We start from the raw sequence: 12881 nt of genomic DNA, 5'->3' as shown, positions 1-12881 counted from the left end.
AGGGGGCGGGACCCGACGCGTCCTGCTCAGTCCGAGGCGCGGCCCCACCCCATGTCCCTCGCCGTCTGCCAATCAGACGCCGAGAGGGGCGGGCGCGCCTCGGCTTCCTGATGGCCCCACTCCCTCGTGCGGCCGCGTTCCCGCGGCGTGGGGGGGCGTGGCCTGGGCGCTGTGCGTATAAAGGCGGGCGGAGGCGGAGGCGCCATTTTGCGAACGGCGAGCAGCGGCGGGGGCGCGGAGAGGCGCAGCGGAGGTTTTCCTGGTTTCGGACCCCAGCGGCCGGATGGTGAAATCCTCCCTGCAGCGGATCCTGAACAGCCACTGCTTCGCCAGAGAGAAGGAGGGGGATAAACCCAGCGCCACCGTCCACGCCACCCGCACCATGCCGCTCCTTAGCCTGCACAGCCGCGGAGGCCGCAGCAGCGAGAGGTGAGCGCCCCGCCCCCGCCCGAAGCTTCCAGAAGCGCCGCCGCGCAGGCCCGCAGGGGCCTTGCCGCGGGGCGCCACGGAAGTCCCGGGAGCGCGAGGTCCGCCCCTTTGTCGAGGCAACAGTCGCGCCGGGGGCGGGTTCTCGGCGGGGTGGGGGCGGGGCGGGTGGGGGCAAAGGGGGTCTCTGATTGGATTGAGGGGCCCGCTGGCTACTTTGTCGGATTGGGGGAGGGACACGAGGATTTCCGGTTGGATTGGGGGTCGCCAGGGAACCTGGTTGGGTTTGGGGGGCACAGGAGTCCACAGTCCGGTCTGGGGGTGCGAGGTTCCGGGATCGGGTTTGGGGGGCGGTCGGGCCGGCGGGTCGCGGGAATCTGCGCTTTGCGGGCGCGGAGGTTGTGAGCGCTCAGCGGAGCGGCCCTTCCCCCTATCCCGCACCCCGACGTGGCCCCGGGACGCGGCCGCCCTCGCGGTCACTTTTCAGCCCCGAGGATGCGCGGAGCCGGGGCGCGCCACGTAGACGGCGCCCGGGGCCCTTCTCGGCGTGGCTGCCGGCCCGCCTCTCCCCCATAGGACGGCTGGGTCGAGGGTGGCCGGGGCCGGGGGTCTAGGTGAGCCGCGCTCGCCACGGATCGTGAGGTCTTAGACCACGGCCCCGGGGGTGCTCTCGCGCGGGCCCTGAGCCAAGATGCCGCCGCCCGCGGGTCGGGCGCCCCGGATGGGAGCCGAGCAAAATGGAGGCGACCGCGGGGCCTGTTGACACTGCGCAGCAAATGGCTGCTGGCGCTGCCGGCTGCGCGATTGTGAAAACCTCCCCCGGGGCCGAGGGCCGCTCTGCCGAGATGACGCAAGCGGAGGCCTCGGGGTGCGCGCGGGAGGGCGTCTGCGCGGGCCCGTCTCTCTGCGCCTGCGGGGACACCGAACGGGTCCCGCGCCTCCCGGCGGGTGCCGACAACGAAAGAGCCGCAGCAGGGGCTGCTTCAGTGGAAGGACGGTTTTGCTGGACTCCTAAGAAAAAGCTGTTAGAGGTTCAGGTCTGCTGGAGACTGCAAAGTGGAAAAGGGGAAGCTGAAGCGCTGGACTTAGAAGTGGGAAGTAGAACCTGGCGCAGGGCTGGATAGGGCGACACTTAGTGCTGGGCAGAAGAGGCACTCGGGACCGGTTGGACCTTTAATCGGCGTCACCACCCGAGGAGGTGGATTTGAGTGGCCTCTTGTTCCTGTGGCTGCTGACCCGACGGAGGCAGATGTTGATTCTGCACCCGGTGTAAACATTGCGCTTGAGAGAGGGAGGCGCGTTGCAGGGAGCTGGGCTCTGGTAGGCCTTGGTCTTCTGCTGGCCTTGCTGGGCTCGGGGCCCTGTCAGCGGAGGCGGGGCGTCTCCCCCAGTGCTGCTCACCAGCACCTTTTCTCCAGTTCCAGGGCGTCCATCAACTGCTGTAGTAACCTGGGCCCAGGGCCTCGGTGGTGCTCCTGATGTCCCTCACCCACCCCTGAAGATCCCAGGTGGGCGAGGGAATAGTCAGAGGGATCACAGTCTTTCAGCTAATTTATTTTACTCTGTAAGTATTCTTCTTCCTCGGACTTCTGGGTACCTGAGGTGGCGGAGGGGGAGAGTAGCCAGACCCACGAAATGTTTTATGCACCTGTTGTGTGCCAGGAACTCTCCACATGGTTTTCCTGAATCCAAGATGGAAGGAACAAAGGTGCAGACTGCAGCGCAGGCTTTGTCTGAGCCTGTAGTAGCTGTTGGCGCCTCATGTTTGCGCCTCAGCTTGGGGGTCCTGCTCTGGCCTTGGGTGGAACCACCGTTCCTCAGAGGCCCGGGAGGCCCCGCACCCCAACAGCGCTGCAGGGTCATATGGGTGCTTTTCTGGGTTTTCCAAACTGTCAGAGTAGCAAGGGGGAAGATCCCCAGGCTGTGAAGGCTGGCGTCCAAGGTTGGGTTTGGTCTTCTTCCACAGGATAATCGGCTGAATGTAACAGAGGAACTAACGTCTAATAACAAGACGAGAATTTTTAACGTCCAGTCCAGGCTCACGGATGCCAAACACATTAACTGGAGAGCGGTGCTGAGCAACAGCTGCCTCTACGTTGAGATCCCAGGCGGCGCTCTGCCCGAGGGGAGCAAGGACAGGTGAGGGCGGGCCTGTGTGTGCCTGGGGGGCAGAGCAAGGCAAACTGTGTTTGCACCTCAAAGTTGGACTCCAGAGGAGGGAAGCCTGAGTCAGGAGCCAGGCAGTGGTTATTGTTTCCGGAGTGAGGGTTCCCCTTTTAAGCAGTGGATCAGCAGTATCACCCAGGGGACTCCAGGGGCCATCTATGGTTGTCACATTGTGGGTGTTGCTCCTGGTGTCACGTGGGTGGGGCCAGGGACACCCCACAGTGCCCAGGACAGTCCCCCAGAATGACCTGGCTCCAATGTCAGCAGTGGCAAGGCTGACCCTGGATTAGACCCGGGAGAGGCTGGTGCTCCCAGTATGCAGATGAGGCCACAGACAGAAGTGGGAGAGCTGGGCTAGGGCCCCTGTGGGGCGGCAGGGGCGCGGGCCCTGACGCTGGAACCTCAGCTTCGCAGTTCTCCTCGAGTTTGCTGAGGAGCAGCTCCGCGCTGACCACGTCTTCGTTTGCCTCCATAAGAACCGCGATGACCGAGGTGGGTGATCTCCACGCGGGGGAGAGGAAATGGGAGAGGCTGCCCACTGCCCTGGAGGCCAGGCCTAGGGTGGGGTCCATGCTGTCCGGGGTCGCACCACACCCTGTGAGCAGCCCCCTTGCCCTAGACTCGGGCCTTCTGTCTCAGGCGGTCCCTGGGCCGGCAGGGCTCTGGGCCCTGCAGGTGGACGGGGTGGTTCTGACCTGATGGCGTCTCCTCCGCAGCCGCCTTGCTCCGTACCTTCAGCTTTCTGGGCTTTGAGATTGTGAGACCGGGGCATCCCCTTGTCCCCAAGAGACCCGACGCTTGCTTCATGGCCTACACGTTTGAGAGGGAGTCCTCTGGTGAGGAGGAGTAGTGTGATGCCCCTGAGGCCCCTGGGGCTCGATTGCAGACCGCTCCGTGTGCACTTGCTGCCGTGCTTCGGGCGGGTGGTGTGATCAACTGTGCGCTGACCTGCGTCAGCCTGCTCACCTGCTGGGTTTGTCCGCATGTCGTAATTGTGCAAATAAATGCTCACTCCAAATTAGCCGTGTATTTCTTGAAGTTTAATATTGTGTTTGTGATACTGAAGTATTTGCTTTAATTCTAAATAAAAATTTATATTTTACTTTTTTATTGCTGGTTTAAGATGATTCAGGTTATCCTTGTACCTTGAGGAGGAGTTTCTTATTTGAAGTCTTTTGGAAACAGTCTTAGGTCTCTTAACTTGGAAAGATAGGTATTAATCTACCCTTCTATTGCTCTCAAAAATCCAAATAAAACGATTGCCCTTCCAAGACCTGTGTTGGCTCAGTGGTGTTGACAGGGGCGCTGTCCGAAATGGAGGGCAGGTGGAGGGGTGGCCAGGGGCCAAGGGGAGAGGGGCCTCAGGGTTGCCTGGGGTTCAGGGAGCTGTGCGAGCGTCCTGAGCTGAGTGACCCCCGTACACACACTTCCTTCTTTCTACAGAGGGGTGGGGAAGCCAAGGGCCCGGTCTCACCTCTGGCCACAGCCAGCCTTGGCCTCCTGTGGGCAGCCCGGCCCTGGGGCTCCACCCCGGCTGCTCCATACCTCGCCTTCCCGCCACCTCCTGCCCCACCCCACACCTTGGGCCGTCACTCGCCTTCCCCAGTGCCATTCCCTGCGGTGGCTGAGGCCTGAGGCTGGCTGGAGTGGCCTGGTTCCAGTCTGAAGCTGTTTACTGGGTCCTGGGAAGTGGCGTGGCGTGGGGCGGGGCAGGGGCTGCCCGGGACTTTTCCAGCTTGGGGGTGGGGTGGTGTTTAGCCGTGGGCACCCCGCCCTTTAGCCTTTGTACAGTGTCGTGCTGGGGCAGGAGCGCTGCTGGTGGGTGTCCTGGCCGGGGCAGAGGTGGGGAGGTCTGAGAGCCAGAAGGCAAAGACACTGGCAGTGGCGGGGGGCTGGGGTGAGGTGGGGGGTGGAAGGCGGAAGAGCTGCGGGGCTGCAGCGCCACCTGCTGGCTGCATCTGCGAGCGTGGCCCGGCGATTGACAAACAGGCGGCCAAGCGGGTATCTTACTGAGGAGGATGGAGTTTAGGGGATTCAAGTATATTTGGGGGTTGGGTGGGCTATTCAGCTACCTGAGTGATAATGGGGTTGGCTTTCAAAGGTTTGGGGAGACAGCTGGACACACTCCAGTCCACGTCAGCAGGGCAAGGGCCGAGAAAGGGGTTTGGAGTTGGGGTGTTGGAGGAGGTACAGGAGTCTGAAGCAGAGGTAGAGGGGAGAGTGTCTGCAGTGGAGGGAACAATGGGCAAGGCCTGGAGGCCAGAAAGCACCTCCGCAGATGGCGATGTGGCAGGAGGGGCTGGCCAGAGAGCATGTAGAGCCTTTAGAAGAGCCCGATTGTACTGTGAAGGTACTAGGGAGCCATGGGAGAGGTCTGAGCAGGAGAGGGCCCTGATCATACCTGGGGGTCAGAAAGTTCCCCCCAGGATCGCCATGGTAGGGTTGGGGTGAGTGAAGGGGCATGACTGGAGACCCCAGGCTATGGCAGTGGGACCCCTCAGGGCTCCTATGTACATTTTTCAGAGGTATAAACCGAGACCTCATTCTCTCCCTCAGGTCCCCTGATGTGTACCACTTTGTTTATTCCATCAATTAAACGCCTAGCGTGTGTTCAGCCTGGCCCCTGCCCTCAGGGAACTCACAGCCTGATAGGTGAGGTGAACAGGTGACAGGTAAAGAGATGAATAAATACTTCCAGGTGGTGACAAGTGCTCGGGGAAGGCAGGGCGCGGAGCTAGAGAGGGCCCAGGAGGGGCAACTTTATTTGCTTAGAAAAGGTGAGTGAGATTTGGACAGTCTGGCAGAGGGAACAGGCCATGCAAAGACTTGGTGGCTGGACGGAATTTAGTGCCACAGAGGAACAACAAGGAGGCCACGGTGGGTGGAGGGAGTAGAGGGTGCAGGGCATGGGCACGTTTGGGCAGGTGAGCCCAGACCCCAGTGGGGTGGGCTGGCTGTCTCAGGTTCCAGGGAGCCTCCCTCCTCCTGGAGGCCCCAAGCAGTTCTTGACAAGGTCGTTCACAGCACAAGGGGGTGTTCCAGGGCCAGGAATGCCTCTGATGCCACCATTCGGAGGAGTGTCCACACTGTCATGGAGACAGTGGCCATCAGACCCCAGCATTAGAAGGGCATCCTGGCTTCTGCTGGAAGGCGGTGGGAGCGGTTCTACCCACTGGGAGAGACATTAGCTGTCGGGGATTCCACACCTGGAAGAGGGGTGGGCATCTCTGGCATCAGAAAGCCTCAGCAGGCACTGGCCATTAGCCCCCAGCCCTGGAAGGGGGGCACCTGAATTCTTAGGGGGCCTTGGGCCCAAGTTCTCAGCTGCATCCTCTGCTGGCCTCCTGGTTCCTTCTGGAAGGGGGCGTCCACCCTATCACCAGCCCCAGCCCTGGGAAGGGGGACCTGCCTCCTAGAGAGGCCCTGGAACAGGTGCATTGCTCACGGGAAAGATCAGTTACACAGCAGCTCCAGGGCGAGGTACAAGGAGTCCTCGGTGGCCTTGGCCAGGTATTCACAGCACAGCCAGTCTTCCAGGCTGGGCACCTCCCCACCAACGGCCCGCTCGGCTAGGTGCAGGACCAGCAGCGCGCGGCGCATCCGCAGCCAGGACCCCAGCGGGGCTCCGCGGCCGCGCAGCTCGGCCCCGGGCGCCCAGAGCAGCACCGCGCCGCGAGTCCCGGCCTCCGAGGGCTGCGCGCGGGCCAGCTGGGCCGCCAGGTGCTGCAGGCCCACGGCCAAGGACGTGGCCAAGGTTGCGCCCGGGCCAAGCAGCTCTCGGAGTGGGCTGCCCAGCTGCCCTGCGTGGGCGGCCGGGGGGCCGCGGGGGGCCGCGGCCGAAGTCCGCCAGCAGCAGGCGCTGGGGCCTGGCGGCTAAGCAGCCCCGCAGTGCCGCCAGCATCAGGTTCTTGGGCCGCAGCTCGGCCAGGGCCACAGCCCGCGCCTCCCTCCGGGCGCTCCAGGGCTGCAGGAGCAGCAGGGGCACGGCCTTGCGAACTCCTCGGGCGGCTGCGCGCCTGTCTCCACAGGCCACTGGACCACCGTGAGCTCCGGCATCTCCGCCGCCAGCGCCACGGGGCTGCTCCAGGGCGTCTCGGGAAGTGCGCCCTCGGGCGCCAGACCACACAGCTCCTGGTGGTTGAAATGCGGGGCCAGCGAGGCCTGCGGCCCTAGCCCACACGGGTGGGGCTCGTCAGCTCCTGGCTTGGGCACCTGCGGGATAGAGGGACGCTTCAGAGCTCCCCGCCACCAAACCAGCACAGCTCGCCCAGTGCCTCTACCTGTTCTAAAGACTTCCCACCCAACCCAACCTGCCCACCATCGCTGTATCCCTCCAGAAGCGGGGGGTTCGTGTTAATTCGGATGTTGGTCACCAGTATGATTTTAAGGAAAGCTACACCAGGGAGGATAGCGTTTAGGGGATCGGACTTTCCACTCTGCCAGAGGGGCGGATGCTTGCCACTTGGTAGCAAGGGAGATGACAGCTAAGGTGCCAGAGCTGGGCTGTCCACTAGAAATGCAACTCGGGCCATGGTGTCATTCAAATTTTCCAGTAGCCACATTTTAAAAAGTGAAAAGGAGCAGGTGAAAGTAACTTTCTTTCTTCTTAAAAAAAAAAAATTTACTAGTTTGTTTTATTTTTTAGATTCCAATACAATTGAAAACTTACAGGATTTGTCTTTGTCTTATTTCACTAAGCATAATACCCTCCAAGTCCATCCATGTTGCTGCAAATGGCATTATTTTGTTCTTTTTTATGGCTGAGTAGTAGTCCATTGTAGATACATTTCACATCTTTTATTGAGGGACGCTTAGGTTGCTTCCATGTCTTGGCTATTGTAAATAATGCTGCTATGAACACTGGGGCGCATATATATTTTCTAAATAGCGTTTTCAGTTTTTTCTGGATATATACCCAAGAGTGGAATTGCTGGATCACATGGTAGTTCTATTTTTAGTTTTCTGAGGAACTTCTAGACTGTTTTCCACAGTGGACGCACCATTTTACATTCCCAACAACAGTGTACAGGGTTCCTTTTCTCCACACCTTCGACAGCATTTGTTATTTGTGGTCTTTTTGATGATGGCCATTCTGACAGGTGTGAGGTGATACCTCATGGTGATTTTGATTTGCATTTCTCTGATTAACGATGTTGAGCATCTTTTCATGTGCCTGTTGGCCATCTGTATGTCTTCTTTGGAAAAATGTCTCTTCAGGTGTTCTGCCCAGTTTTTAAAAAATAAATTTATTTTTATTTTATTTTTGTCTGTGTTGGGTCTTTGTTGCTGCGTGCGGGCTTTCTCTAGTTGTGGCGAGCGGGGGCTACTCTTTGTTGCAGTGCGCGGGCTTCTCATTGTGGTGGCTTCTCGTTGCAGAGCACGGGCTCTAGGGGCACGGACTTCAGTAGTTACAGCATGCGGGCTCAGTAGTTGTGGCGCACGGGCTTAGTTGCTCTGCAGCATGTGGGATCTTCACGGACCAGGGCTTGAACCCATTTCCCCTGCATTGGCAGGCGGATTCTTAACTGCTGCGCCACCAGGGAAGTCCCCTGCCCAGTTTTTAATTAGGCTTTTTTTTTTTGATACTGAGTTTTATGACCTTGAAAGTAACTTTCATAATCTATTTTATGTAATCCAATTTATCCAAAATATTATCATTCAACAGGTCACCAAATGACAAAAGTATTAGTGAGATGTTTTACATTATTGTTATTATTATTGATACTGAGTCTTGGAGACCCGGTGTGTATTTGGTACTCAGAGTATATCTCAATTGGCACCAGCCCCACTTCAAGCGCTCAGAAGTCACCCATGGCCAGCAGCTGCAGTACTGAACAGCAAAGCTCTTTCTAGAAAGTAGGGGAGTATCAGCCCTGGGGATTACATTTGAATCACCTTGGGGCAGGGGTTAAAAAGGACAGGTGCTGAGGTGGGGCTCTGGGAGTGTGATATTTAAAAATAAACTCCCCAGGGGTCTCTGAGATGGATGGAACCAGGACGGAGCTGTCAACTAAAGAACTCACAGCCAGCAGCAACTTACTCCCTCCATGCTCCGGTCTGTAAAATGGGTCCATGATAACACATTCTGCCGAATGGGTGAGGTTCCTCCAAAATGGTGATGTGTCTGACACTTGGTAGTCTGGTTTATTTGATGGGAATCTTTTTTTTCTTTTTCTTGGTGGTGCATAAAACAGAAGCATCTTATAACGAAACGTGGTGACGCTTGCATGAGGATTAGCTGCATGAAAGTGTCTAAAAGTCCTTAGAACAGCACAAGACATGAAGGAACAGTGCTCAGTATATTTTGTTGAAGATGATGATGGAAAGTGGGAGCTATCAGCCGGCTGTGGGTTTCTCGCGCCAGAATTCACGGGTGAGTGAGTTAAAATGCAGACTACTGGGCCCCTGAGAGTCGTGGGGGAGATTTTAACAAGACTCCCAGGTGATTTGAATGTAGGTCGCCCCACACCTGAGAAACGCGGTTCCAAGGGCTGACGGTGTTAGTTCGTATGTTGGTTGCAAAATAAGCAATTGGACCTCAGTCTAAAGAGCCCTGGGTTACGCCTTGGTCGGGACACTGGGGAAACCTCCGAGGAGGCGGGGCGGAGGCGGGGCGAAGGCGGGGCTCACCTTCGCAGCCAGGAGGTGCCACGCCTCCTTGTCCCTCCGCACCAGGCGGTGGTGGAGGGCGTCCCAGTTCTCCACGCAGGGCGAGCTGTCCAGGAGGCGGAAGCGGTGGCCGGGGCGGCAGGGGCCCGGGAGGCCCCCCAGGAGCCGGGCGTGCAGCCGGGGCGTACACGGCGCGGAGGCCCTCCAGCTGCCGGGCCTCCAGCGCGGCGGAGAGAGAGGCCCAGCTCCGTGTCCAGCGAGCAGAAGGGCAGCTCTGCAGGGCGACAGGCTGGCCCCGCCCTGTCGTCGCCTGCCTGGCTCTCGTGCACACTGCGGGATCCCAGAAGGGGCTTCTGAGGCTGCCCTGCTCGAGTGGGGCCGGGGCTGGGGGACTTGTGGGTGGGCAGCGACTGGGCCCTGGTCAGGGTCTTCTTGGTCAGGGGCTGCGGGTCAGTAGCGGGGCGCTCAGATGTCGGTGAGCAGCAGGCCTTGGAGGGCAGCAGGCGGGCACGGGGAGGGAGTGGGGGAAGGGCGTGAGGACACGCAGAGCGGGGTCCTGTGCGCATGGCTCCACCCTCAGCCATAATTCCTTCATCTCTAGAATGGAAACAATGGGGAGCTCCCTGGTGGTCTAGTAGTTAGGACTTGGAGCTTTCACTGCTGTGGCCCCGGTTCAATGCCTGGTCAGGAAACTGAGATTCCACAAGCCACGCAGCACGGCCGAAAAAAAAAAAGGAAAAAATACCAACTCTAACTACCCTATGCCCTGTGGGGTAAGGATGCCATCTCCAATTTACAGATGAAGAAACAAAGGTTCAGAGGAGTGACAAGTCAGTGGCAGAGAAACATCTGGCTCAGCACAGGTGACCCCCACTTCCCTGTGTGGCTCTGGGCAGGTGACTGAGCCTCTCTGAACTCCAGTTTCCTCATTTTTAGAAGCTGGTTATCCAGCTGCTTTTTTTTTTAAACAAAGAGTTTTATTAAAGGTAGTTAAAAAGCTGCTATAGGACTTCCCTGGTGGTCCAGACTCCGCGCTTCCAATGCAGGGAGCACAGGTTTGATCCCTGGTGGGGGAACTAAGATCCCACATGCCGAGCAGCACGGCAAAAATGAAAAAAAAAAAACCAACAAAAAATCCCTGCTGTGATCTAGTTAAACCATCATGGGGCAGAGCGTTCCTTGCATGGTAATGAAACACTCAACCTTTCTGCTCTGGCTGCCTCACCGATCACCTGTCCCACCCCCATCCGGGGCCCCTCCCAGGCTCTCACTAAGGTTGCTGTACGTGGGCTGGGTCAGCCAGGTCGGGGCGTTGGCCCCGGGGGTCTCGGTGGGTGGCTCTGGGCTACTCATGCTGCTGGGGGAAGGTCAGAGTGCGGGGTATGTGTGGGAGGGGCCCAGCACCTGCTGTGTGGCCCTGGGAGGGTTACTTGACTTCTCTGGGCAAATGTCGCCCATCAACCTTTCAGGGCGGCGAGAAGGACCCTGTACTTTTGTGACATGGACAGAATGTCCAGCTGTAAGGACAAGACCTCAAGGGGGTGGGGGAAGAAGCTGGGGGCCGGTGACAATACCCAGGGAACCCATGCTTAGGCCTTGTCCCCAGAGCTCAGCCCCCTCAAGCTGTGTGGTTGCCAGCAGCAGCCTGGGCCCCAGCTCTGCCCCACCCAGATTCCAGGTTGCCCAACCTTGAAAAGCAGCTGTTTCTGCCCACTCCCTGCCGCAGTCCCCCTCTAGGAGCGCCCTAGCTTCGGGACTGGAGTGACCTCGGGGCAGGGGGATCTTGGGGACAAACTCCCAGTAGCTGCAGCCCCTGGCCTCCCGGACTGTCTGACCGGTTGCTGGAAATGCCCAGGCAACTGTTAGACCGCAGGCCCCGGCAGGAGGGGAAGTTTTCTGCGTTACTTCCCCATGAAGGCCACCCGGTTCCAGGGCTGAAAGCGGGTGGCAGGAGATGGGAAGACGGGCGGAGGTCCCAAAGTTTACACGAGGTGGGTGGCAGAGGGGAGCCCTGAGAGGTGGGGAGGATAGAGACTTTTTAGACTCCCCCGCCTTTGGGGAGGGCAGGGAACCCCAGCAGTGACTGTTTAGGGAGAGATTTGACCAGGTGACCCTTTCATCTGTGGCTTTCACTTTCCCCAGAGCCACTTCCCCTTCTGCAGGATCATCTGAGAAGCCTCCACTGCGCGTGCCCCCACCTCTGACCCATCCCAGGACCCTTGGCAGGTACTGCTCCATTTGAGCCCCAGCTCCGCTCTGACTTGCTGTGTGATGTTGGGTCAGTCACCACCCCTCTCTGTTCCAGCAAATAAAGAAAAGTGGCTCCTGCTTGCTGCCTCCTGACAGCCACAGAAGCTGGATTTTTCTTTAAGAATTTAATCAACTCATTTCCCTCCCCCCCACCACCTTAATGCATTGATTCAGAAAAAGGCATTTGATATAGAATTACCATACACAGAAAATCAAGAAGGGTGAAAATCCAGGGAAAGCCAGACAGTGTGAAATTCTAGCTTCAGCACACACTGTCGAAGCTGTCTGGGGACCTGAGGCTTGCCCTACCTGCCCGGAGGCATGAGAGGTGTCTCAGCTGAAACCCAGCCTCTTCCCCTCTGTAACGGAAGAACCAAGAAATCACTGCAGATGCGAAGATGCAAAGACGTTCTTGCTTCCTAGCTTGAGTGTCTTTCATGCTGAGTTTCTCCCTCCGCCCCATCTCGTTTCCCTTAGGGGCAGTGAGCACAGAGAGGGCTGGAGTCCATGGATGGTCACATAGCAGGTCCAGGCTGGGCAGAGGGGTCCACAGGCCATCGCTGGGTGCCCCCTGGGTGTGGGAAAGAAGACAGATCCATCTCACGGAGTCCTCCAAGTGGGTCTCCTGCCACAGTTTGGGCCACACTGACCTGCTAACAGCCAGCTTTCCGAGCGTGAGGGTCTGTAACTTGATTCAATATTTTGTCTTTCCCAGCACTCAGCTTCTGTAATTCATAGAATTTATACTTTTTGTCTTAATCCATGGGGCAGCCTGTGATTTGAGCAGATTTCAGAATCATGCAGTCGGAGAATGGCAGGCTCAGGGAAGGATTTGCCAATCATATGGGACAAGGATTCCAGAAATCCTGGGCTGTTCCAGGTGGAACAGAAGGGACCAGAGGTGCCAAGGAAGTGGCCTGCTCACTGCCCAGACCCCTGCTGACCACGAGTGCTTATTCTTTCCTTCAGGAGACCCTGTGGGGTCACCCAGCTGGGCCACGCCTCCCATCCAGGACTAATTAGGGTGAGGCAAGCAAGGCACTCACCTCAGGCACAGAATTTAAGGTGATGCCAACAAAACAAAAGGAAAAAACCATCAAGGTGGAGAGACTTCTGACCTTTTGCTACCTGTTGAATTCGCGAGAACAGGACGTTGGTTGGTGATGGCCGTTGTGACCGTGACACTTGTGTTTTCCTCCTGTCGCCCTCCTGGGCCCCCCGCCTGTGCCCCCTCTCAGAAGGGGCACCTGTACTTCCTCCGTGCACGTGTGGCCAGGCGGCCACCCTGAAAGTGTTCTGAGTGTGCTGCTGTCAGGGAGCCCGAGCTGCCTCTCATCTGGGCCCGAGTTGGGGTATGGGTGCTCTAGCCCCTGGGGGGCCCCCGGCACAGGAGCAGGTGCCGGGATACGGGAGCCACATGGTGGGACAGG

The 12881-nt window shown here is 58.4% G+C and overlaps 2 protein-coding genes across 2 annotated transcripts; one reads left to right on the top strand and one right to left on the bottom strand.

Annotated features, from left to right (window-relative positions):
- The first annotated feature begins 204 nt into the window (after positions 1–204).
- Positions 205–3860, top strand: OAZ1 (ornithine decarboxylase antizyme 1). Its single transcript, NM_001289801.1, is given in 5 exon segments — positions 205–429; positions 1845–1990; positions 2393–2565; positions 2999–3084; positions 3309–3860. Coding segments are annotated over 5 exon segments (684 nt in total). The 5' UTR covers positions 205–283; the 3' UTR covers positions 3443–3860.
- Positions 3861–6045: 2185 nt separating this feature from the next.
- PEAK3 (PEAK family member 3) lies at positions 6046–10554 on the bottom strand. The gene is given in 7 exon segments (XM_012539111.2): positions 6046–6414; positions 6416–6582; positions 6585–6804; positions 9223–9381; positions 9383–9428; positions 9430–9715; positions 10467–10554. Coding segments are annotated over 7 exon segments (1335 nt in total).
- Between the last annotated feature and the right edge of the window lie 2327 nt (positions 10555–12881).

The sequence above is a fragment of the Orcinus orca genome, chromosome 3, assembly GCF_937001465.1.
Source record: "Orcinus orca chromosome 3, mOrcOrc1.1, whole genome shotgun sequence".
NCBI classification, from domain to species: Eukaryota; Metazoa; Chordata; class Mammalia; order Artiodactyla; family Delphinidae; genus Orcinus; species Orcinus orca.
Note: the sequence above shows the minus strand (reverse complement) of the source record. Positions and strands in the feature narration are given on the sequence as shown.